The 26,759-nt window shown below is 35.1% G+C and overlaps 2 protein-coding genes across 16 annotated transcripts in view; one reads left to right on the forward strand and one right to left on the reverse strand.

The window, feature by feature from the left end:
* Positions 1-15,048, forward strand: part of LOC132107837 (neurobeachin-like) — a 275,916-nt gene extending 260,868 nt beyond the window's left edge. For 7 of the 13 annotated variants that reach the window (XM_059514113.1, XM_059514118.1, XM_059514126.1 and 4 more), the window contains 9 exons: positions 2,151-2,240; positions 4,683-4,875; positions 6,080-6,151; positions 6,485-6,640; positions 6,933-7,103; positions 11,506-11,607; positions 11,700-11,896; positions 13,080-13,231; positions 13,327-15,048. In XM_059514113.1, coding sequence (XP_059370096.1) covers positions 2,151-2,240; positions 4,683-4,875; positions 6,080-6,151; positions 6,485-6,640; positions 6,933-7,103; positions 11,506-11,607; positions 11,700-11,896; positions 13,080-13,231; positions 13,327-13,417 — 1,224 coding nt within the window. In that variant the 3' untranslated portion in view covers positions 13,418-15,048. The remainder of the gene's footprint in view (positions 1-2,150; positions 2,241-4,682; positions 4,876-6,079; positions 6,152-6,484; positions 6,641-6,932; positions 7,104-11,505; positions 11,608-11,699; positions 11,897-13,079; positions 13,232-13,326) is intronic. The other 6 variants (XM_059514115.1, XM_059514120.1, XM_059514114.1 and 3 more) reach the window with 5 other exon arrangements.
* A 3,065-nt stretch (positions 15,049-18,113) lies between these two features.
* The window catches only part of LOC132107839 (serine/threonine-protein kinase DCLK1-like), a 34,298-nt gene continuing 25,652 nt past the window's right edge, over positions 18,114-26,759 (reverse strand). For 2 of the 3 annotated variants that reach the window (XM_059514127.1, XM_059514129.1), the window contains 10 exons: positions 25,150-25,237; positions 24,890-25,059; positions 24,674-24,793; positions 23,877-24,023; positions 22,936-23,069; positions 22,654-22,731; positions 22,402-22,498; positions 22,239-22,319; positions 22,029-22,142; positions 18,114-18,538 (listed from right to left, as the gene is read on the reverse strand). In XM_059514127.1, the coding sequence (XP_059370110.1) occupies positions 18,353-18,538; positions 22,029-22,142; positions 22,239-22,319; positions 22,402-22,498; positions 22,654-22,731; positions 22,936-23,069; positions 23,877-24,023; positions 24,674-24,793; positions 24,890-25,059; positions 25,150-25,237 (1,215 nt within the window). In that variant the 3' untranslated portion in view covers positions 18,114-18,352. Of the gene's footprint in view, positions 18,539-20,166; positions 20,394-22,028; positions 22,143-22,238; positions 22,320-22,401; positions 22,499-22,653; positions 22,732-22,935; positions 23,070-23,876; positions 24,024-24,673; positions 24,794-24,889; positions 25,060-25,149; positions 25,238-26,759 lie in introns of those variants that run through there. The other variant, XM_059514128.1, reaches the window with a different exon arrangement.

A 26,759-nucleotide genomic window follows, 5' to 3' on the forward strand; every position in this document is an offset into this window, starting at 1 on the left:
GATTTAGGCATGTTTACTGTAGATATTTTTACTGGAAGACAAGACATACTAAGTAAGAGTACAGATCATGTGACAAGTTAAACATGCAGATCTGGCCAGTGTGGTGACATGGATAAAGCAGACGTTTGATCTGACACAAGTGTCCAGACTTCAGAGCGCTGAGGGAGAGCTGTTCTGTTAGACTGTGGGAGGCACTCCACGTGGGAAGGAAGGATTGATGGGATCAGAGCCTCAGAACAGCCGAGGGGAGCTTGTAGGTGTCTGTCAATGCTACCGTGCACAGTGGCACACACACACACACACACACACACACACTCTCCATACACATATACACAGCCTATCAATAACCAACACACGGCGGCATGCGTCTGTCAGCATTACATAACGTGAGACGTTATGTGTGTCTGGAGTGAAAGACGAATGTTATTTTACTCTTATGGCTCATATTGCATAAAAGGCAAAACTAAATCTTATTGTGTAAGAGTACCATTAGGTCAAGTAAACGTTTGTAAAGGGTTTAAAAAAGTTACAAATTCCCAAATACTGTAGAAAAGTTTTGAGTTTGTAAGGTTATTTAAAATGCTTTTAAAAGTAGTCTCATGCCAATTCTGCATTTATTTGATAAAAAATGCAGTAATATTGTAAAATATTATTACAATTTGAAATAATTACTTCAACTGTATAAAAATATATTAAAATGTTTTTTCAGCAGTGTCACATGATCCTTTAGAAATCATTCAAATTTGCTGCTCAAGAAACATTTCTTATTTTTATCAGTGTTGAAACAGATGCACAAGATATTGTAAGTGGAAACTGTGATGCCTTTTTTACGATTATTTTATGAATAGAAACTTCAAAAGATATAATATTGAAGATATTTTTAATAAAACATTATAAATGTCATAATCGTCCTTTATCAATTTAATGCAAATTTGCTGAAAGAATGTGTCTGTGTGTGTGTGTGTGTGTGTGCGTGCGTGCATGTGTGTGTGTGTGTGTGTGTGTGTGTATTATCATTTATGTCAGTTGCCCAGTTATGAATTTAACAGTTTCATGTGAAGCTACGAGTTAGAAACTATGATACTTTTAAAATGCATTAAAATCTGAAAAATGTAAATGTCAGATTCTAAATGTTTAATTCTAATTTCAAGTGATTTTTGCAAGAATTGAAAATTGACTTTGACAGACTAGGTGACTCTAGGTGACAGACTAATATCTTAAGTGAATAAGGATTATTAGAACTGTCTACAGTATATAGTGCGTATAAGAGTATTATTATATAGTATATGTTTATTTTGTACATTTATTTTATACAGCTTCTACTCCAGCTTTGTACAACTTTAACTCTTGAAACTTGCTATTGCAGCACTACGCCATTTCGTGCTTCCTTATCAAGTTTCTTCTGATGTTCTTCATTTGTAAGTTGCCTTAGATAAAGTATCTGCTAAATGCCTAAATATGAATTACGTCATAATGATTAATAAGTGTGCCTTAGACACAAAACAGGATGTAATCATTCACATTACGGTATTATCTTTCCTGTGGTGTGTTTGTAATCTTTAATGCATCATTAGTATTAGTACTATTATTAATAGTACTGTTCCTATTGTATATTGTTAGAGGCAGTGTGTGTGTGTGTGTGTGTGTGTGTGTGTATGTGCTCTTTCTGCCCTTTGTCTCGGGCACAATAACATCTAAGAGGGAGGGTTCTGCCGCAGTCTTGGCTGTGCGTCAGTCCAGGTTAACGTCTGCTTGCCGAAGGGGGGTTCTACATGGGCCCTGCTCCTGGAAATGGGAACGGTTAACTGAAGCATGTTAATAAGGAAAGGCTTGTCTCTTCCATACTAACACTTGGATGACTCTGCAGGCTTTGAAGGGGTAGGGGGGTAGTTTGGGGTGGGTTTTGGAACTCACTCACCCACTCATGGTCACTAACCAACCCCTCCCACCCCCCACAACAAGCACCCCTCCACGGCAAGGCTGGCCTGAAGGGGGTTTGCTTGCATTGTCAAGAAGTGCATTGACCCATCACTTTGATGGGTATCAATACTGACAGCCCGCTCTCTCTCTCTCTCTCTCTCTCTCTCTCTCCTCCCTCCATCTATCTCATCCTCTCTTTCCTCTGTATCTTTCTCTCTCTTTTGCTGCAGGCCATGGAGGCTCAGATCCAAAGTGTTGGACAGACGCCATCTCAGTTGCTCATCGAGCCACATCCTCCCCGTAGCTCCGCCATGCACCTGGTGAGAACAGCGTGTGTTTGAGTGTGTAATAAAATCAGTGTGTGTGTATTTGTTGTGTTTTTTTTTTTGTGCCCAGCAGTTGGGAAGTTATTATTTTGAACAAGGGCATTGACGCATGACCTTCAGACCGTTCCCCAAAACCCAGCACAACAGTCTCTCATCCATATGTCCAGAACTTTTGCAGCAGGCAGCCATGTAGTAGTTTAGCTCAATCTGCAGTGTGATAAGTGTTAAAAATACTACACTCAGATCTATTATTTAACTGTGTTAGTATTTTTACCAGTAAAAATCAAGTTTATCATCACTGTTTTTAATGTATTGTTGTATTAAACACACAATCCGAGCAGTGCAATAATAATTTGCTTTTTCCTTCCTCTCGTACAGTATGTAGTGTTGGTGAAGCCAAAGTTTGTTTAAATTGTTCATGAAATCATAATTAAATAATTTTTTAAATATTCACAATAATCAAGCTTTATTTCAAAATTAAAATTACAAATGACAAATTTTTTAATTGTTAAAAAAATTATAAATTATATATATAAAATACACATACTCGTGAACAAAATCCATGCCATTTCCATTGATTTCCTCTTTTTAATTGTACTGTAGGCTTTATCCAGTTTATAGTGTTCTCCTGACTTGCTGCTACTTCCAGGTAGTCACTGGTTGTGTACAACAACCTTCACAGAGCCACACACACATGCACTAACACAAATACATGACACACAGACCTGCCATATTTACAAGAGCTCACAACTCCATCACAGAGACTCCTCAGATAGTTGTGTCAGGAGAACAGTGCTCTCTACTGGCCTTATAAGTCCTCACACTTCAATACTAATCATTCCCGTCTCAATCAAGCATCTGCCATAACAATCAGACTTGAGTTTACAAAGTGAATGTTGTAATGCTGTCAATACAAGATTTATAATTAGCGTTTGTTTATATTTCTAAGTAATTGTGTGCAGCCTACTGCTATAAGTTTCACCGTCAAACTTTGTGGCTGCCAAAGAAGTCCATAATGAAATTAAAAAGAAAAATTATTGCAGATTTTTACCACTGTAACGTCAGCTTAAAGTGTTTTTATCCAGACTATATTCTTTTATTATATATTTTACTATATTTTTGGGGTCAGTAAAAAAAAAAAATTCATCCTCCCACTTGCACTTTTTTTCAGCAAGAATTTTTCAAGAGCCAGTGTGAATAAACCTTGATTTAAATTCAAAGAGACTAGATAGTCAAATTGTTTTGAATAGTTATTCGCATTGGTATACTTATATACTCATTCGTAAACAAAACGATGTAAACATTATGGAGCACTAAACACTCTCCTACACTGTATGTTTCATTCATACTCAAAGCCGGGGGGCGCTCTCGCCCTGAAAATCCAAAACGGTCTCAGAGAAGTAATAATAACAGCAATCGCTGGAGCTAAGCCTCATAAAAACTACATAAACTTTTTTTAATAATGACACGTGAGGCCATAAATTAGTGGATTAGCGCCACTTGTCAAGGACTTTGTGTAGTAACAGCTGCTCTTTGTGAAATCACTCACTTGATGGAATTTACTGCTGATTAGAGAACTGGCTTTACTGATGAGATGCGCATTAATTATTGGCGGATATTTATCATGCCGCCCTACAATAAATGCTCAATTGCAACAATATATGGTTTATGTGTTTGTTTGTTTGTTTTTTAAGTCATCTCCAGTCTAGGTATAATAAATAAATGAAGTATATGAATAGTGCAGTCCTAAATGACAAGTCATTTATTACAGTACAGAAACTATGAAATATATTTTTTTTAATCTGTGATTAAAAATGGAAAAAGTGTTTGTAGTATATAACCCAATCATAAAATTGCAATTATGAAAATATAGGCAAAAATATTATATAATACAGATTATTGGTTATAGTCCAGCAGTATATTGAAGTTGTATTGAATTTTTAATGCTGAAAATTCCACTTTGCCTTCATAGGGATAATTGCATTTTTAAAATAACATTGAAATAAAAAAGTTATTTTTAATATTTAAATTTTCACAATATTAATATATCACAATATTACTTTTTTACTGTATTGTTGATCAAATAAATGCAGCCTTGGTGAACATAATAGACTTAAAAGATAAATCTTACAGACTTTTTAACTATATATATATATATATATATATATATATATATATATATATATATATATATATATATATATATATATATATATATATATATATATATATATATATATATATATACATCTCTTGTTTTTAAGTATTCCTTAAACTTCTCCCTGACTCTCCTCCTAAACTACCACCTACAGTCTATCCTCTGTTTTCCAACAGTTTTTTTAAACTCTTTCCTCTTTGCTAACAACCTCTCCTCGTCTATTTCTCCCTCCCCTCTCTTTTCCATCCTTCTCTTCCTTTGCTTTCTCTGTTCAACAGTGTTTCCTTCCGCAGAGTCCGCTCATGTTTAAGGATCAGATGCAGCAGGACGTCATCATGGTGCTAAAGTTTCCCTCCAATTCTCCCGTCACTCACGTGGCCGCCAACACGCTGCCGCACCTGACCCTCCCCGCCGTCGTCACCATCACCTGCAGCCGGCTCTTCGCAGTCAACCGCTGGCATAACACCGTGGGTGAGTGGGAATCTCTGTGTGTACTAGCTAGCCAGCTAATAGCTTGATTTCACCTGCAAGCCAACAAAAAACAGCTACATTCCACATGTTACCACTTGGCCATGTGTGAACAACATTACCCAACTAGCCGTTCCCCCGGAGTCCCCCTCACCTGCGGGTCAGAGGTCGGGCGCTGTGGCGACGGGCTTAATTAGCCTATCACAGACTCTCCTTTCACATTACACCTTCCCAGCTGTCACAGCAACACATAGTGATGTCAGGACCAAACGTGGCAACCTCGCTCTCTCACACTACTAATGGCTGCAGCTGCAGGACCAGCCCTCTCCAGCTGTGAGTTGGTGTTGGTTCCACCAAATAATGAACACGATAAGGCCGCCACACTGAGCGCAAAATGGCGGTTTGTGCCTGTAGGCCTGCCTCAAGGGTGCTATACCTCAGGCCTGCCTGACACTGGAGAGGGAGAGAAATCAATAAGCACCATGGAGATCTGACTGGTGGGTCTCCATAAAGCCCTCATGTCATATGGGATGGGGTCAGGAAGTGGACTTGACTGTGGCGGCCGGGCAGGTGTTTGTGGAAAGAAATTTGTGGGGGTGTCAGCAAAACTGATTTTATTTCTCAGGATGTTTGTTTAGTTTTCCAGTAGAAATATTTAAAAATAGTAAAAAAAAAAAAAAAAAAACCTTGACCCTTTAACACTAGCACTGTCTATTCTATTTTAATTCTATCTTCCTGTTTTCTTTTCTTTTCTTTTTTTTTACTTTCTTTCTCTTTGTATTCTGTCTGCTTGTTTTCTTTCAATTTATTAATAAAAATAATCATAATAACTTAACCGTCTAACACTCTCTCTATTCTATTTCTATTCTATGCCATAAGATAACAAGTCTTGTTTTCAGATTTTTTTATATATCAAAATAAGCAGCTTTATATTTAAAACAAACAAACAAAAAAAGTCATTCAATGTATTTGTTTTACCCCATTTTTTTTAGCATAGAGTTTTTAAGCATTACTTAATTTTTATTATTTCTATTATTTATTTTTAAGAAAAAAAAACAAGTAAATTTATCTTGATTTGAGAACATTTACCTAGATATATTCACTGAAAAACGGGACAAAAGTACAGTAAGACAAAATACAGAGGAAGGGGTTTTCCAGGTATTGAACGGTGTGTTTTTGACTTCTTTTATTGTCGGTGTGTATGTAGGTCTTCGAGGAGCTCCGGGATATTCACTAGAGCAGGCCCATCACCTCCCCATCGAGATGGACTCACTGATTGGTGGGTTTGACATTTTTTGCTGTTAAAATACTTTCTTCTATCCCATTCATAACTAATTTAAGTAATCTGTTTGTACAGTAGATTCGTTTCCATGAAAAGTGTAACACTGTGTCCCTCTATTGCTCAGTTTTGAAGAATATCCCATCTTAATCGACAAAGCATCTTTGATTTATCCTATAGAATGAGTTTGTGGTGAGACTATCCATTTGTCGGCTTAATAGCAGATGTTGGCAGTGTCACATGCTTAAGAAGACCAGACAAGATTCTCTGGTCTGATGAACCTTAATTCCGAGCATCATGTTTAAAGGAACTCTGTGACCATGTCTCTTCCAGCTAACAACTCAGGCACAAACAAACGACAAATCACTGACCTGGTTGACCAGAGCATTCAGATCAACACTCAGTGTTTTGTGGTGACGGCTGATAACCGCTACATCCTGGTGTGCGGTTTCTGGGACAAGAGTTTCCGTGTTTACTCTTCAGACACAGGTAAGACTCACTCACTGGACATTAAGGGAATTATTCAATCACAGTATTACATTTTGTCATCGTTTACTCACCTTAAATCAAAGTATCCTGAAGGTAGTCCATCTTGTACTGTATGTTATACGTCTGAAGCCATAGGTCAGATCAGGATCAGATCATGTATTAATCATTCAAACACTTTGATTACATTGAAATGAGTGGCCAAGATACTGTATTAATGTTTATTGGTCTAACCAACATATTTTTGCTTTGAAATATGAGGGACAAAAGGTAAATGCTGTATGTTTGTTTGCAGGCAAGCTGACTCAGATAGTGTTCGGTCACTGGGACGTGGTCACATGTCTGGCACGCTCAGAGTCTTACATCGGGGGTGACTGCTACATTGTGTCGGGATCCAGAGATGCCACTCTGCTGCTCTGGTACTGGAGTGGGCGGCACCATATCATAGGAGACAACCCTAACAACAGTGAGTAGCAACTAAACCTGACGGAATAGTTCACCCAAAAATGAAAATTTGCTCATTGGCTAAGCCAAGATGTAGATGAGTTTGTTTCTCCATCAGAACAGATTTGTAGAAATTTAACATTATATCACTTGCTCACCACTGAATCCTTTGCAGTGAATGGGTGCCGTCCCAAACAGCTGATAAAAACATCACAATAATCCACAACACAACAACAATATCTTGTGAAGCAAGAAGCTGCTTGTTTGTAGTAAACAAATCCATCATTAGTATGTTTTTAACTTCAAATTGCTGCTTCTGGCTAAAATATGAGTCATTATTATTATTGGATGAACTATTCCTTTGAGCACAATTACCTCAGTATAAAGCATACTACATTATACAATCATGCAAGAACGGACATTAATATTAGATGTTACATTAATAATGGAGGAGATTATAAAAGCTCACACACTAGGCAACATAATATTATTTTTTCATTTTTACATTAATCACTGTACTAACAAAAGCTATAATTGCATAACAAATGAAGGCATTACAGCTCCTAATTGTTCCAGGATCCCTTGCTACAGAATCCAGAAAGCTGTTTTTGTAACATGAGCTGCAAACACGTTAATAAGAAAAGCAGTCTGCACGTCTGTGCTTGCTTTTGTGTGTGTTTTGCAAAGATATCTGTGCATTTGCACCGCTGATGTGTATTAGATGTATTGTCCTTGTTTCTACATGTCATGAGCTGTGGTTTAGGTGAGCGTGTTCTCTAATTAACTTCAGTGATGCTCAGACAGTTCATTAAGGGTTTCAGCTCGACTGCTTCCAATTAGCGAGGTACAGCTCCGCTTCTGTTTTCAAAGCACAGGAAACAAAACTCCCATGATATTCACACACAACTGCGTACTGTGTGCCCTCACAAAGGAGACTAATGGTCTGTAAGCTTGAAACTGGAGGGAATTACGAACAAAGAACTATTTATATATAATGAGGAATAAACCTAACATTGTTAACTTTATCAAACTCATAGTACACCAATCTAGTACCAATCTGGTGTCATTCTCATGCAATATAATAATGTAATGATTTAATTGGCATTTAATTACTTTTTGAGTCTATTTTGAGTCTTTGTTTTATATTATTATAATTTATTATTAATTATTAATAATACTTTATTTATAATAGTTATAATAATTTGTAGTAGTAGTATGTCCAAAATTGGCATCAAATGGATGATGTTGTGTCTTTCCACTAAGAAATGAACAGTGCCCTCTAGTGGTGTATTTCTGAATTGTTTTGGGGAGCACAATAAGACACACTAAGACTCAGTGCTCCCAAAAATAATGTGATAATAATTATTGACAAGCTAATAATGGCAACAGTTTTTTGCAGCATTCTTAAATAAGGTTAATGTTAGGTTACAAATTAATTGTAGTTCACTATCAATCAAGTCATTATTAACACAATAATGTTAAATGTTTTTACAAAATGTTAAATAATATATATATATATATATATATATATATATATATATATATATATATATATATATATATATATACACAGAATATGCATGTGTGTGTGTGTGTTGTACTAACTTAACTAAATTAAATTTACAAATTATTAACAAATTAAATGCTGGTTGATGCTATTTCATGGTTATTTCATTATTTTATATATTATATATTTCATATACATTTAATTTTCTAGCCTTTTTTCTTTTATCTTATGTTTTTATAGGTATGCAGTAAATAACCGTTTTTGCAGGAAAGACTTTGACTTGAGGGAACATTTTCACAGTTACACACACATGCACACTGAAGATGAATGCGCTCATTTAATGTAGAAGTATTTTATTTTCCCTCATTATATATTCCAGATTTACCCATAATTCTTTGAGGTTGTTAAAAACGATATCAGTGTAGCGGTAAAGAAAAACAAACCCTTATCAGCATGTGTTTTTGTGTTAATGATAAGTTCAGCAGTGCTTCATCAAGCTTCCCCGCACTGTGTCAGGACAGGAACATCCATGAATATTCAGCAGATATCCCAGTACCGGCCCTTGAGGCACTCCGACATGGTGTAGAAATTGATTTCACAGTTGCCTGTGAAAGCCGGAGTGTGTCTTAAATGTGCAATGATTAAAATCCCGTCCGGCTCAATCAAGGGCCCGGTGCTTCACGACCCCAGCAGCCGTTCTCCAATTTACACCTCTTAATTGTGTCGCTGTACCGCTGGGGTTCAGCGCGAGGGCTTAGAAGGGCCCGGGTGCAGAATGATGAAATCTTTTGTGATGAAGGTGATCTGAGATCTCCCAAGGGATCCTGTGCTGACACACATCCCCACCCAGATCACTGACAGCTGGGCTTAGCGCTGTCAGACGGGCCCCTGTGGAGAATTCATATTGATCAAGGCCTGACTAACCTTTGATTGCTCGCCAACTTTTAAAAAAACATCTGGATTTTTAGCGGTCATTCTATTGATTCCTGGCTACATGTAATAGTGCTCTGCATGCTAAGTAATGGCATGTGTCTTAATTATGTGGATGTTAATGAACTTAGTGTTAATTAAAAATTAAAAAGATCTCAATTAATGGGATGAACCTTCTCTCTGTACTATATTATTAGCTTTGTTTTAGAAATCCCTCTGCCTGTATATATGTAAAGTCAGGATTTTATCAACAACTTTATGGTTCCAAAAAATCAGTTTAATTTAGAGTCAGAAACAAAACAAAATATTTCTGTTTTAAGTAAACGCTGTTCATTTTATATTCTGCAAAGAATCATGAAAAAATAATAAATCGACCAACCCCAAACTTTTGAACAGCATTGTAAATTTATCACTCAATGAATGATATTAAAATATTTTACTTACAGACTTACAATCTGACATGTGACTACTTTAATATTATCTTATAGCTTTATGGTATTATTTACTACTTTGTATGGTTCTTTGTTATTAATAACAGCAGAGAGAAGTGTGAGCAGCATGTTATTTAGATTCATTCAAATGTCTTTAGAACATAAGCACAAGTAAATGATGACACAATTTTCAAGTTTGGATGAAATAATCCTTTAAACCATTGAAAAACACACACACAAACACACACACAAACGCCTTCTCCGAAAGCAATGCTTAATCCATCTGGAAACATAATGTTGATCCCCCGGCTAATAATTACTGTTTTGCTTCCTCACTGCACAAATCAAGGTAATTACACCACAGGCCCCGTTTTCCGTACGCATGAATTGCGTACAAATATATAAGAGTCTTCAAGCGTGATGCTACAGACCCAGGAGGCCGAGCAGTTTAATGACTCTACCTGTTATTTCTCAAATGAACTGCTTTGGAAATTGCAGCAGTGGACCTTATAATATGCAAAATGTAGATGTGAAAGGGATGTGGATGTATTTCCCACTGTTCATATCACATCTCGATTGCTGTGTTTGTTTAGACGCAGATTTTACAGACGTTTTCTACTTTTTCCAAAATGAGTCCTTTCATGGCAGTTCAGTGAACCGTCCAGCTGGTGCTGAGGTGCCACAGTTGTCTTTAAATGACCTCATATCACCTTTTCCCTCCCTCTCATCCATCATGTGATCATTCGGAGGGGACGCCTCCTGAAGCAGATGTTCTCCTGGCCTGCTTTATTGTGGTTTCATCAAATCGGTTATATTGTCTGTCTAGTATTCTTACTGGATTACCTTCCGGGCAGAAACAGGTCGATTGGTTTTGGTTTATATGCATCGCAAGATTCAGCTAAAGAAAAAAAAAAGGCGTTTATAGCTGTTTAATAAATTATTAATTGTATCTAAATGGATCCAAAAGTAAGAGACAACTAGTGAAAATGCTTATATTTTTCCCATTTATCTTATTATTATTATTTTGTATTTAAAAATCCTAAAAACATGATTAATGAAAATGATTCTGTATTAGTTCTATTCATGTTTTTTATATAATATTTTTTTTCTATTTTTGTTTTTAACACATTTTTATTTCTTTTAATATTCAAAATCCTAAAAATAAACATCGTCACAAGTCTATGCTTCTGTATTTTATTTTAACTATTTTATTTTGTCATCTATTATTATTATTTTGTATTTAAAAATCCTAAAAGTCTTAGGCTAATGAGAATGCTTCTATTTTTGTTATTAATTTATTTTATTTTTATGATTGTTTTTTGGTAAAAAATAAATTGTCAAATAATATTCTTATTCTTATTGTTAATTTCAGATTTTGAAAGCCTTGAGGCAAAATCCTAAAGGTCTAGTTAGAACACCTCCTATATTGGAATCCTATATTCATTTTTATATGTATATTTTCTGCTGTCTGTCTTATGTTGTTGTGCTGATGTTTACTGGGTGATATGTGTGTGTGTGTGTGTGTGTGTGTGTGTGTTTCCTGTGCTCATTTGCAGGTGATTACCCAGCTCCCCGTGCAGTTCTGACCGGTCATGACTATGAGGTGGTGTGTGTGTCAGTGTGTGCTGAGCTGGGAATTGTAATCAGTGGAGCAAAAGGTGAGTGAGAGAGGAGCATTGTGGGATATGAAGTGAAGAGGCAGTGTGTTTTTCCTCTAGAGTGTCTCTTATCAGACACGTCTGTTTGTCAGAGGGGCCATGTCTGGTCCACACCATCACTGGGGATCTTCTGAGGGCCCTGGAGGGCCCCGACAGCTGTGTGCTTCCCCGTCTGATCTCAGTGTCCAGTGAGGGTCACTGTATCATCTACTACGACAGGGGTCAGTTCTGCAACTTCAGCATCAACGGCAAGCTGCTGGCCCAGATGGAGATCAACGACTCCACGCGTGTATGTTCTCAGCTCTGTGCTTGGCCACACACTTCCTGTCTGTTAGATTGGATTTCTATAGCAATGCCCCAGTTTTCTAATTTCTGTTGCAGCCCCATAGTTTGTTGAGTAAAAAAAGATGAATTCTTAAAGTAAATTGTACTCAATTTTTCACTTTTCAATATTATAAAATTGTACACAGTTATTTAAATTCCAGTTTTTCGTGGGGGTAAAATAAATTTGTAGTCTTGTAGTTTGATGTAGATGCATTATTATTATTATTATTATTTAATATATTAATAATAATCTCTATTTAATTTTTATTATTTTAAATATTAGATTTATATTTGTGCATTTATATATTAGTTTAGAATAATAATAGCATAGTATTTTAATAGTTTGGAAGCATATACATTTTATAATAATAAAAATAATATTTTGTAATATAATGTAAAATTATATTTAACACATTAAATAATAACAATTGTAATATTTCATTGTATTTATCATTTAAATATTTAATTTATTATTATGATTTTATATATATGATTTTATACATACATGTATGTGCTTATATATTATTTTATAATAATAAAATAATATAATAATTTGAAAGCATATAGAAGTTTTGTAAAAAATAATATTTTGTAATATAATGTAACATAATTGTATTAATACATTTAATAAGTAATAACAATAGTTATATTTCATTAGTATTATTTTTATGTTAATTATTGTTATATTTTGCTTTTTTTAAGCATCAGGGTTGGTAAGATTTTGTAATTGTATTTATTTATTAAAGTCTCTTATGTTTGCCAAGTCTGCATTAATTTGTTCTAAAAAACAAGGAAAACACTAGTATTGTGAAATGTTATTTCTTCTTCTTATCAATGTTGAAAACAAATGTGCGGCTTAATAATTTTGTGGAAGTTACGATACTTTTTCAGTATGTTTGCTGAATAGAAAGTTCAAAAGAGCAGCAATTATTTGAAATACAAATTTTCTAACATTATGCATGTCTTTTTAATGGAATTATTATTTGGTTTAACGTGTCCTTGATGAATAAATGTATTACTTGCATTCTTTCTTTCTTTCATTCAAAAAAAAAAAGTGCACCCAAACTTTTGAATGGTAGAGTAAGTTGCTAAAGTTAAGAAAACAGTACTCTGACTTTCCTGAGCTGTATTTCCTACTCTTTTGTCAGGCCATCCTCCTGAGCAGTGATGGGCAGAATCTAGTGACTGGAGGAGATAGCGGGGTGGTGGAGGTCTGGCAGGCCTGTGACTTCAAACAGCTGTACGTCTACCCCGGCTGTGACGCTGGCATCCGAGCCATGGACCTGTCACATGATCAGAGGTCAAACTCAAGTTTACACTTTCACCACGCAGAGACAAACTGTACAAACATATCCTCAACTGGTTTAAACCAGACTCCGTTTTCCATGTTTGCAGGACTCTTATCACAGGCATGGCATCTGGCAGCATCGTGGCTTTCAACATTGATTTTAACCGCTGGCACTTTGAGCATCAGAACAGGTACTGAGAGCGATCAGCCAATGACGGCCAGCTGCTGCCTCCAGCAGTAATGTGCCATTACGAGAGGTGATGTAGCAACTCAAGATATGGAATCTGGATCAAGAAATCACACAATGCTAGTTGGAGAAGTGCAGAAACCTACACTGAGATCCAGCTGCTTGAGCAAATGTATGTGTATCTCAGAAATGCACAGGAGCAACTGACAGATGACAGTGGAGAGAGCACAGATGGAGGCCAGTTTTTCATCACAAATTATTTTATCTAATTGTCATCTGAGCCAACAATAGTCTTGTCAAAAATAGCCTTTTTACTCGTAGTCCCGTCGTTTTAACTGTACCCAGTAACACTTTGCATAGAGAACCAATAACAATATTTTTACGAGGTTTATTTATGGCTTGCAGCATATTTCACTTTCTCTAGGTGTTTTTCTTTTTTTTTCTACAGGCCCTTGGGAAAGAAAAGCTACCTGAACAATAAATAAGTAAAAGTCCTCCCTCTGATGCTGAGCTCATGTATGTAAATGCTGTTCAGTTTCTTTTAAACTTGTCTGTGAGGCTGCTTTCTGAACTATTCTGTAGTTCAATTCTGTTTGTCCTGTGTTTATGCATTTGACATCATCAATTGCTTTTTATGACTGCAAAGAAAAAAAAAGAAGCTTTTTGTTTAATGTGATGTCCTGTAATGTTCGTTTGTCTTGTGTGGATGTATTTTATTTCAGATGTATCTGGACTTCTTGATGTATGCATCATTAAAAACATCTTTCTTGTCAAGCTCTAAATGAGGGTCGAAGCTGATGCTGCATCTGGGCAAATATCATTGTAATTGTTGTGCAGTTCTATCATTTAAAGATATAGATGGTTTTAGCGATGTGAACAGAAAATGGTGAGGTTTTTAGACTGGTATTTGCACCTTTAACTGGTTTTTATTTGGAATATTTTCATATTTGCTTACACCAAGCTTTTGGGGTTTTCACATGATGTCAGAATATTAGTATGAAGGGTGTGCATTAAATATTATTTGTTATATTCCTTTATTGTCTTAAATTGTTGTATTGGCATCTTTCAGAATTGCACTTGAAATCCGAAAATAACATTGTTAAATCACTGCTGTAAGCAATACATTATGTATGATGTATGTGCATCTTTGATTCTCTTACATAATGTAAATCAGATCTATAACTCAGAGCTTATGAATCAAAAAGGCTAAACTATTTTTAATTGCTTTAGTGCAAATATGTGAAATATTCTGCTGTAAGAAGCATTTTTATTTTATTTATTTATTTTTTGCCAATTCACGTTCAATAAATATGGTGCCATACTTAACATACATTTTATTTACAAGAATAGATTTAGATTTGATAATACTGAGCAATTGTTATTTTTAAAACTAAAAAAAAAAAAAGTTTACTTTAATGTCATGTTTATGTTAAAATGCCTCAGATTTCAAATGATTTATTTGATGAAAATCATTTCCGTCAGAAACATTGACATTGCAAGTGAAGGTGCCTGCTAATTCAGCAGATATGTTTAAGTTGGTTACTTTTTAGTTAAAACTGTTCGGTATGTCCTAGTGAATCATTGTGATGAGAGAACTGTATTTGCCTACTTTTTATTTATAATAAAAAAAATATCAAATGTACTGCGCTGAGTAGCTACTGTTCTCTTGCACTACTATGTACAAATGGAGCATATCGATCGATTGATAGATATATAGATAGATAGATAGATAGATAGATATGTGTGCGAGAGAGAAAGAGAGAGAGAGATACTAGACCAAAAAAAACTATAATTATAAATATAATGTCATAATTAGTGCGGGTATATTTGTAGTAAAGGCCAACAATACATTGTATGGGTCAAAATCATTAGGATATTAGGTAAAGATCATGTTCCATGAAGATATTTTGTAAATTTCCTACCGTATATCAAAACAATTACTAGTTTTTGATTAGAAGCCTAATATGCATTGCTAAGAACTTCATTTGGACGATGTTAAAGGCCGATTTTTGATCAGATTCCAGATTTTCAAATAGTTGCATCTCAGCCAAATATTGTCCTATCCTAACAAACCTACATCAATGGAAAGCTTTATTTATTCGTCTTTCAGGCGATGTATACATCTCACTTTCAAAAAATGACCTTTATGAGGTTTTGTGGTCCACAAATACATGTGCATTTGAGAACAACAATACTTTCAGTTCTTTATTTTACATTCCTTCTGTTACATTCACTTAGTTCTAGATGTTCTAGGGTTCTAGATGTTTTAAACCCTGTTTTTAACCCTGGGTAAAGGAACATTTCATCCTTATCATTTAAATCGGGGTTAGCACAGCTTTTTACCCAATGAAACCCTGCTCCAGATCAATGTGGTTAAAATTTACTGGACAGTCATGAAAACATGGCACCTTGTATAAACCGTAGTTTGGTGACAGAAACATGTGAATTGAGGGAAGAACAGACCTTTTTTTATGCTAAAATTTATAGTCCACTCAGTTCAAACATTAGCCCACCTTCCATAATTCCAGTTCGGGTGCTGTATTCGTGACGTCCAATCAACGACATACAATGAAAACATGCAAATTATAACCTAACCATTTATGAATGTACAGTCTGAAACATCAGTTCATGTTTTAACCCCGGGTAAACTATGAGCAGGTTTTTTTGTGTTATATTCATTATATAACAATAATGAAAATCTCCTATATCCATCATCATTCTCAGTAAATTGACACAGGATTCTGCTTGAGGAATCATTTATTCACAGGTTTGGCTTGTTGCTGAATTCACTGCTGTTCATTGCTACTTGGAAAGTCAAGCCTAAATGACATTTGATGGAAAGACAATAGACAAGCGGATATACATCTATACAAATATACAATGTGTAATCAATGCTTGTGCACCGAATTTTGCATATGAGCTAGAATATTTCCTATTATAATGAATTGATCTACATCCTATTAAAAATAGGTTGGTCATGGATATGGGTTCTAGTCTACTTTGACGAGCAAACACAGCAGATACATTTTTAATTAAAAAGTAAAAACATGCTATAGTTTAAAGAACTACCCTTTTAGCCTTTGTGCTTTTCACCCCTTCATTGTGTCACCTGAAGCCTTTACATGCTGGAGGCTTCAATAAGCTGTATAACAATGTTAAATATTGAGAAGCACAAACATAACCAAGACTGGTCTTCACTGAAACTGTGTGGTCAACATGTCTTGATGGTAAAGCAAATGAATATTAAAAGCACTCACACTCAGATCACATGCAAGACAAACACACTCGGACTTTTACAGTAAGTGTGCAAACTCCACAAAACAGCACATAAAGGAATGAAAATGTACTGTATAAATAGAGGCTGGTATTACAGACACTTAATATAAAGTGGGTCCTTATGTTGGAATTTCTGTGGATTTTAACAATTATGAATAAACTGCTTTAAAAAAGGTACTTAACGTATAATGAACTACAATCTCTTAGAATCTTAAGGCAAAAAGTTAACATTTGTCTACAGTTTTTCTTGTTTTGAGCCCATAAATCGTTACTATGGGAGCCCATTTCCATGACTGAATAAAAATAATAACAATAACAAGGTAATTGCACCCTTTTATTACAATTAAAATTTTCTTTTTAGTTTTTTCCTCAGAATTGCTAGATAAACTCAAGAATTGTGACATAAATTTGTGATTCGGAGAGAAAAAAAGTGCAATTCCGAGCTTATCTCACAATTGTTTTTTTGTTTGTTTTTTTTTTTTCACATTTCAAAATTTACATCTCAATTCTGCGTTTATCTCCCCCCACAATTCTGAGTATATATCTTGCAATTTTGACTTTTATTTTAAGAAAAAAGTCCGAATTTTAAGATGAAAAGTCACAATTACCTTTTTTATTATTATTCTTTAGTCCATATTCATGGTGGAAACAGCGTCATTCTGTCTTGTCATATTTGGCAATCATGTGACAAAAACACAACATACATTGAAATTCAAATTGACTTTTTGTTTAGACATTACACTGCTGAATGCAGGGGGAAAAAATCTATCTAAATATTACATTCCACTCAAAAAAGACAAATTTGCACAATTTTAGTCCAAGTGTAAGTTACCCTTTAAAATCAGTAGTGGACATTTAGTGCATCTAAGTTTTCCGTTATGCTAGCCTACTTTTTAAAATAAAACAATAACCGTACATTCGGTTCTCTTGTTAACGTAAAATTAACATTCTGAGAAGGAGTTCAAATTCTGGGAAGTAGCTGTACGATCTATGTATCTTCATGACAAGTGGTACTGACAGAACTGAACTTACAGAGCAGAGATCATAGCAGCAGCATTCATCAGCACCCATCACATGGATTGCATTAAGTTCAAACAAGCTTTTCTACAGCCACAAACATCGAAAAAGAGCTTCAACTATTCAGACATTTCACACATTTTTAGAAAGAACATTCTAATGTCTAACCAACAGACAGAAAACATGTTTCTCAAAGAAAGTGCTGAAATATGTAAATATAGGATATCAGTTTGAAATAAATGTACAAACCTAAAATTTGTAAAATATATAAAGTTCATACAAAAGGTAAAAATGCGTAAAAGAAATGCTAAGACATCGCCTGATTATTCTAGGTATTAGACGGCATGTGTGTGATCAGTTGAAACAGAGTGGGAGGTTTGGCTGCATTACTTTCTATCGAACACTAGAACAAAACAAAACCTCATAGCACCAAATGTAATGATGTAGAGAAAACTCTTAAACAATGGCAAGGGCTTCTCATTTCGGATGTTAAAAACGGCTAAGAGTGTGATATTATTTTTACGCCCCTCGCAAAACCACATCTGCTCTTCGTAACAAACATTCGTATTCAAAAACTGTTATCATTCACAAGTCAATTTACCTTTATTTCTAGATAATTTTCCATTGGTTCCTGCCAAGACCGGGGTTTGGTCTTAAAACGGTGATGTGGGAGAGCGGACCGTCTCGGCCGAGCTTGGGGAAATGTCTTCTGACTCTGAGGTGAACTCGGCGGTGGTGCTGGAGGGGAAGGTGCTCTGGGTGCTGCGGGGAGCAGCCGCTTTCACATCCTGGTGGCGTCTTCGTCTGAAAACCTGCCTCTCCTTATCAAGAGGGGTGGTCTGGGGAACATGGGGGACATGGGACAGTGAATGACTGCTGGGGAATCAACAGGCAGAGAGATCGGATGGGTGTAGGCTAACAGATCTGGATGACAATTAAACAGTGACTTTCCAAAACAACTAAATCAACTTGTGTTTTTGAATTGAGAATGAACTGTGGTTAAGGTGTAAAAAAAAACAACAAAAAAAATGGTTATAGTGAACTATTTAGAAGCAGTGCAAAAAGCATAGTGTCCTCCTTGCATTTCAAATCGGATTTATAAAATTTATAAAAAATTGTATTATGTTAAATGTTTGTCAAATTATATATACATAAAGATATATACACAAAATAAATGAATACAAGTTTGGGATGAGTAATGTTTTTTTAATGAATTTCAGAAAGAAAAAAAAAGAATTATGCTCAACAAAGCTACAATCGATTAAACGAAAGTGTAGTGAAAACAACATTTTGAAAACTAACTGTTTTCTATCTGAATTCAGTTTTGCATCACGGGAATAAATTACATTTCGAAATATGTGACCCTGGACCACAAAACCAGTCTCAAGTGTCAATTTTTCGAAGTTGAGATTTATATATAATCTTAAAGCTGTATAAATAAGCGTTCCATGGATGTGTGGTTTATTAGGATCAGACAATATTTGGCCGAGATACAACTATTTGAATATCTGGAATCTAAGGGTGCAAAAAATCTAAATACAGAGAAAATCACCTTTATAATTGTACAATTAAGTTCTTAGCAATGCATATTACTAATCAAAAATTAAGTTTTGATATATTTATGGTAGGCAATATACAAAATATCTTCATGGAACATGATCTTTCCTTAATATCTTAATGATATTAATTTTTGACATAAAAGAAAAATCTACAATTGAAACCCATAAAAAGTTTTTTGGGCTATTGCTAAAGATATACCCCAGCGACTTAAGACATGATTACATTTTATTCCTGGTAGGCACAACTGACATTTCTCCAGTCTTCTTTGTCACATGATCCTTCAGAATTGATTGAAGAATTATTTCTTATTTATTGCTGATGACAGTTATTTCAAATATATATTTTAAGTCTTCACTGTCTCTTTTGATCATTTTAATGCATCCTTGCTCCTTGCTGAATAGAAGTATTAATTTCTAAAAATAAAAAAAGACTCCAAATCCTCAAATATTATTTATTTAATTATTTATTTATTATTTATGTAATATTATGCTGGAAATATTATATTATGTTAATTTGTTTTTGTAATCTAATGGTTTTATGAACATTTTTTGTTTTTGTTTTATTTATTTTTTGGTTTGTTTATTTGTTTGTTTGTTTACACACAATGAAAGTGTTTAGACCTAACTAATTAATAATGATTTCTGTTTTTTACTAGCAATTTCAGCACTTAGTTTCTAAAGCTCTTCCACCAACACATAGATGAGAACACCAAACACTTTCACTGCATTCTGCAGTATATCCAGCACAGAAACACACATTCAAGCCAGTGTGTAACTCATAACCAGCAGTGTCATGCATGCTGGGTAGTAAATGTACACTTCAAGTGTCCAAGCTTCTCAGAAGGCAAAGATAAATGGCGCTAAACAATAACACAGAGCAAAGAAAGAGAAAAGTGAAGCAAAGCACCACCAGAAAGCAAAAAGTATGAACTTAAAATCATTAATACCAAAAAGCAATGAATCACCCCACTGTAGAGCACGAGGCACAGAGTATGAAAGGAATGGGACTATGGAGACTGCCAGCACGCTGCCATGGAAACACTGCCGCTCTGTGGGCATACCTTATCCAATACATGCCTGGGTGCGGATAGCAGTCCAAAGACCCTGAACGCTTGATGGTAAACCCCTCGTCCGGCTGAGCAGAGAGAAATGAGTGCAACTCAACAGATCAGATGTTTACGTTCACCTCGTAAAACAGCTCAAGCTTTGAGCCACGAGGTGCTGTTTCAATAATGGCGTTATATTTAGAGGTAGTTCTACAAAACAAGAGCAGTATAGTGCTAATAACATTTCACCATACTGTATAGTTGTTTATATTTCCCAAACTGAGTGTGTCTATGTATGAAGCTAATGAAACAGTAAACATGCAAAGTAATGTGCAAATAAAGCAAAACATAAATATGTTTATATGGGGTCAGTAAGACACTTTCTTAAAAAACACATCAGAAAACGTGGTTTCCACAAAGATGTTAAGCAGCACAACTGTTTTCAACATGATAATAATAAGTAATGTTTCTCAAGCAAATCAGCATATTAGAATGATTTTTGAAAGATCATGTGACACTGAAGACTGAAATTATGGATGCTGAAAAGTCAGCTTTGCATCACAGGAATAAATTGCATTCTAAAATATTTTCGAATAGAATAAAGTTAATCAAATTGTAATAATATTTCACGATATTACTGCTTTAACTGTATTTTTGAACAAATAAATGCAGCCTTGGTGAGCATAAGAGACCTCTTTCAAAAGCATTTAAAAAAATCTTTTTGACCCAAACTTTTGAAAGTTAGTATACTATATATATATATATATATATATATATATATATACACACAACAAGCAAGAATGTTATTGACTAACAAGCAAGACCTAAACAAGAAAATAACAAAATATAAAAACAAAGGTGTTTTGATGTTTTGAAAGACAATATTTAGTTACAATTATGTCTACATGCGGATGTAAAACTAGTGCGTGTATTGTTATGTAGTTGCTCTACATAAAGAAAGCATGTATGAAAATATAAAAATATTGGAATCTTGAGGGTTTAATTTGATTCAGTCCCTGACAACAGTGCTGACAGTCATTATACAAGCAGAGCACAGAATCAGAGGAAGAGATAGCATTAGGATGGAGTCTGCCAGGAGAGAAGAAGAGCTGATGGATGAGTCAGCGAAGAGCTATGAGATAAGAGCACAACCTCCAGAATATTTTAACACCTCTAATTATATATAAGTACATTTTATTATAGCAGATCCAGCTGCAGACCTTCGTAAGGGCTTGTTCCAAAACACTTGAGCTTGGCCATTAAAACTCAAAACAATGTGAACTGCATGTCAATTTTTCATATCAAAACCTTTGAACAAGAAAAAAACTCAATCCAGTCATTCACATCCTCTGATGCCACGTACAAGCCATCGTGAAAAAGTATTAGATATAATACCACTCTTTTGGAATTTGATTTGAGAATATTGACTTTAACTAATGTGGGTAATGTTGTCAAAAATATGGTTACACTTTATTTTAAGGTGTCCTTGTTACGGTATAATTACACATTTAAATACTGAGTAATATTAATTAACTACATGTCCTTACTATATGGTAAGGGTTACAATTAGGTTTTGTTTTTATTATTTGCATGTAATTATGCATAATTAATTTATTATAATAGTAAGCACTTGAAATGTGTAACAAGGACACCTTAAAATAAAGTGTTACCAATATATATATATATACACATTTAAACCTAAGAGCTAAATATGCGACTCTTACCGCTAACACAGTGACTCCTGCTGTGGTGTTGTTGGGTTTGGGGCCCACGTTGAAATGTTTCTTAATCTTGCTGGCCACAGACAGCTGGTGCTGATTCTCACACATCCTGTCATCCTGAGAAAGAGCAGAAACAGTGCCTCCACATATCAGTTTCCTACTAACAGTCTGAGAATAGCACATACTCTTTAAAACAGACAGATAAAGTCTTACATTGACCCAGGGATGGTCTAACACCTGTAGAGCTGTGTATCTCTGGTCGACCTCCAGCTGTAGCATGCAGGTAATAAGTGCCTGTAGAGAAAGGAAGCAAAAAAGAATAGAATGAGGTTTATTTTTTTTTCAGAACTTTTAAACTGTATTTTGGTATACCAACCTTTGCAGAGTCAGATACATTGTCCCAGTATGGAAGAGGGAAATCCAGCTGTCCCATCAGAATCTGGTCAAAAAGAGCTTCCTGGTCATCTGTGCTCCTAAAAGAACAGATATGCATTACAGAACAAGGCCACAAGAGAGAGACACATCAGATTTACTGTATTTAACATGTATATAATATGAGCTATAAAGCTGTCTACATTTAAATCGTATTGAATCCCAGATAAAAGTTGTATGCTTTTGTTGTACTTACCCACGGAAAGGAGGGAAGCCACAAAGCAATATGTATGTTATGACCCCGGTTGCCCAGATATCAACTTTCAATCCATACCTTAAACATGAAGAGAAAAACTCTTTAGGTTATTTTGCAGACCAGAGGCCATATTCACAAAGAATTGTCCTCATAAATTTCACAAATTAGATGTAACTTTCAGCCTTAAAATCGTTAAGTGAATACAGCTTCAGATCTTTAAAAAGCCCTGTTTTTCACGTTCTGTTACAATAACATTGCCATGATAATGGAGACATGATTTACCCCGTCTCTGCAACGATCTCTGGAGCTACATAGGTTGGGGTGCCACATATAGTGTAAAGTGGTCCGTCCACAACTGTTGCCAATCCGAAATCTCCCAGTTTCAGGGATTTGCTTCCATCCTGGTGCTCATAGACCTTAAAACACATACAAATATACACCGATATGCATCCAAATACTTGCTATTTAGGTTCAGGAAATAGATCTTTAACTTTGTTTTTAAATGCAAATAAAATAATAATGAAAATTAAAAATATTATTTAAAACTAAATTAAAATCTCTCTCTCTCTCTCCCTCTCGCTATATATATATATATATATATATATATACAGTATGAGATTATTTACACATTGAAATTGCAACATCTGTCATAAAATGCTAAACATGGACACATTGGCATTTAAGGATACTGTCAAAATTTTTAATGGCATAGAGAAAACCATGAAATCCCCTATTTTGTATATTATTTTTTAATATCAGTATTTACAAAACGATACAGAATTTGAAAAAGCAGCCGACAGGCTCTCACGACAGCTCACGTTCACTAGAGAATGGCAACTCCACTCCCAGACGTTCCAGCTGATTTGGAGTCGATTCGGGAAAGCCCAGGTAGACCTGTTTGCTTCCCACAAGTCCTCCCACTGCCAGCTGTATTACTCCCTGACTGAGGCCCCCCTCGGCACGGATGCACTGGCACACAGCTGGCCTCAGGCTCTACACAAGTATGCGTTTCCCCCAGTGAGCCTTTTCCAACAACATAACTCGAAGTGACCGACAGATAGGGAACATCTCGGTTACATATGTAACCCTCATTCCCTGATGGAGGGATAATATTGCCTTTGTCTCTCTCAGATGTGAGTGTCATTCCAAGCTGCCTTTGTGAAAGGTACACTGTGATTTACTGTATAGTGACAATATTCTCTATGTAATACTCCAATACCCACCAGAAGATTCTCAGGTTTGATGTCACGGTGAACAATTTTAAGGCTGTGCAGATATTTGATAGCGCTGGCGAGGTTATACAGCATCCCGCTGGCATCCCGCTCTGTGTATTTGTTGGAGGAAGTGATGGCATCAAAGAGGTCGCCACCCTGTTCATGCACACACAATTTCACAGCATATTGAGGGACAATATCTGAACAGTCAAGTTTAATGCAATACAAAAAACATTACTAAAAGTTTGTCAGTTTCTTATTATGTTTCTACAGTTTATCTACAGTATGAGGTATGTAACATTTGTTAATGTTCTCAAAAGAAGTATCTTATGCTCACCAAGGCTGGATTTACTTGATCAAAAACACAGTAAAGACAATATGAAATACTATTACAATTCAAAATAATAAATGTCTATTTTAATATATTTTAAAATGTAATTTATTCTGTAATGGCAAAGCTGAATTTTCAGCATTCGTTACTCCAGTCTTCAGTGTCACATGATTCTTCAGAAATCTTTCTAATTTGCTTATTTCCTGCTGAAGAAACATTTCTGATTAATAATAATAGGTAATGTTTTTGTGGAAACCATGACAAATCTTTTTCTCAGGTGTTTGATGAATAGAAAATGTAATTTTCAAAGTTTGAAATTTATGCGAAATAGAAATCTTTTGTAACATTACACAAACACAATTGTCTTTATTGTCATTTTTGATCATTTTAATGCATCCTTGCTGAATAAAATAATTTATTTTCAAAATAAAATAAAATGTAAACAATGTATTAAGCTGAAAGTTAGATTTTTCACCTTGACAAGCTCCATGACCAGGTAGAGTTCACTATATGTGTCCATTTCTTCAATCAGCAGAACAATATTAGGATGTTTCACCCTCCGAAGAATGGACACCTCATTCTGGATCATGTGTTCCTGTGAGCCACAGATGATCTTGCATCATTAATTTGTGCGATATCAAAAAAGTGCATCGACGTCACTGAAAAGGATTTTTTTTAGAAAGCATCTTACCTTCCCTCTGCATTTGCTCTTGTTAATGATCTTCAGAGCGTACTCTCGGCCTGTGGATCTCTCCACACACTCTCGGACCACAGCAAAGTTCCCATCGCCAATCATTCGTCCCACCTTGTACCTCTCGGCTATGGAAGCAGGAACCTGAGGACAATCCTCCATAAGCTCAGCTAGAAGAAAAGATTTGGAATGTATCATTCAGATGAAGATGATAAAACAATAATGATAAACTTTTGTCAGAGTTTCCCAGGGTTCCTCACCTTCACTGCCCGGCCCATCGCCCTCATCCATAGAGCTGCACACCTTGGTGGAAGCCAGAGAGAGGGAGGAGCCACTGTGCTGAGAGCCCTGTCCACAGAATTGAAGGGTCATTTTATACTTTTTTGGGGGTTAGTGAGAAGACTAACTCATTTTGTCATTTTCTTTTGAAATACTGTTAAACAAGTTATTATATAAACCATAAATTCTGTCGAAAGATCTGGCATATTATACTGTATTGGAAAGATTAACATTCAGTATAAAGGGCAAACTAAAAGACCATAATATTTGGTATCTGTTTATACAGTTTCTGGAAAAATGACCAAGGCACAGGCAATAAATACCTCTCTCACTCTACTAATTGATATGTGTATATGTTGCGCTTTTGTATTTGAAAATGTGTGGATATGCCTGTCTTAGCCTTTGTATAATAAATTCTTTTTTTGCAAATTCTGCATTTGGGGGTTGGGGTGGGTAGTTAAAATATCTATAAAAAATGTGTTTTCTATCAATATATTCATGTTATTGTCCATGTCTTTTTAGCAATAAAAATATATTAAAACACAAACACACATAAATGTTGATATTCTGTATTAAATAGACCCATATCTTAAAGGGACAGTTCATCCAAAAATTTAAATTCAGTCATAATTGACTCACTCTAATGTCGTTCCAATCCTGCATACATTTCTTTCTTCTGATGACCATGAAATGAGATATTCTGAAGAATGAATGAACCAAAGAGTTTCGATTCCCATTGATTTTCATTTTATTTTCAAGGGAAGTCAAAAGAAAATGGACGTTTTTCATATCTAATATCCTTCAAAACGTCTTCTTTTGTGTTTCACAGAAGAGAGAAAGATATACAGGTAAGAGGTAGAGTAAATTACAGAATTAAATTTTTGAATGGACTATCCCTTTAAACTGAGCAGAGGTATTGTTGAGGGAAATAAAGGTCAGTTTCTATGGAAACAGCTTGGGTGTGCTAAGAATATTTATGTCTGGAGCGGGGCACGCGAGGTGAAAATCAGCAATGTTTAATCCACTGACACCATGACATATTTATTTTAACACACCATCGACCAAGCATGAACACATTTTCAGTCAGACTATATTAGCTGCACCGAATATTAATTCAAAAGGCTGTTCAGTTGAAATAATGTTGCATGTTTGTCTTCAGGCATCTACAGTACATTTCAGAAAATGATCTGTAATAGAATTTTTATTTTTCAGCAGTTCATTATATTTAAAGCTATTTCAAGTCCTCTTTGGCATGTGTATAGATAGATTCTCGTATAGACACTACTGTTTGAAAGTTTGGGGCTGGTAAGATTTGGTAATATTTGATCAAATACAGCAAAACAATACTAATGTGACATTATTACAATTAAAAATAACTTTTTTCTATGTGAATACACACACAAAAAAAATGTAATGTACAGTATTTCTGTGACGGCAAAAGTGCATTTTTAGCTGCCATTGCTCCAGTAATTAAAAAAATTTCATTCAGGATAAGCCCACCATTTTGACACTGTTGTGAGAATCAACTAGCTTTTTGAGAATATGCAGCTAAACAGACCAGGAAAAAATTTAACAGAATGTTAAAACTGTA

The sequence above is a fragment of the Carassius carassius genome, chromosome 28, assembly GCF_963082965.1.
Source record: "Carassius carassius chromosome 28, fCarCar2.1, whole genome shotgun sequence".
NCBI lineage: Eukaryota > Metazoa > Chordata > Actinopteri > Cypriniformes > Cyprinidae > Carassius > Carassius carassius.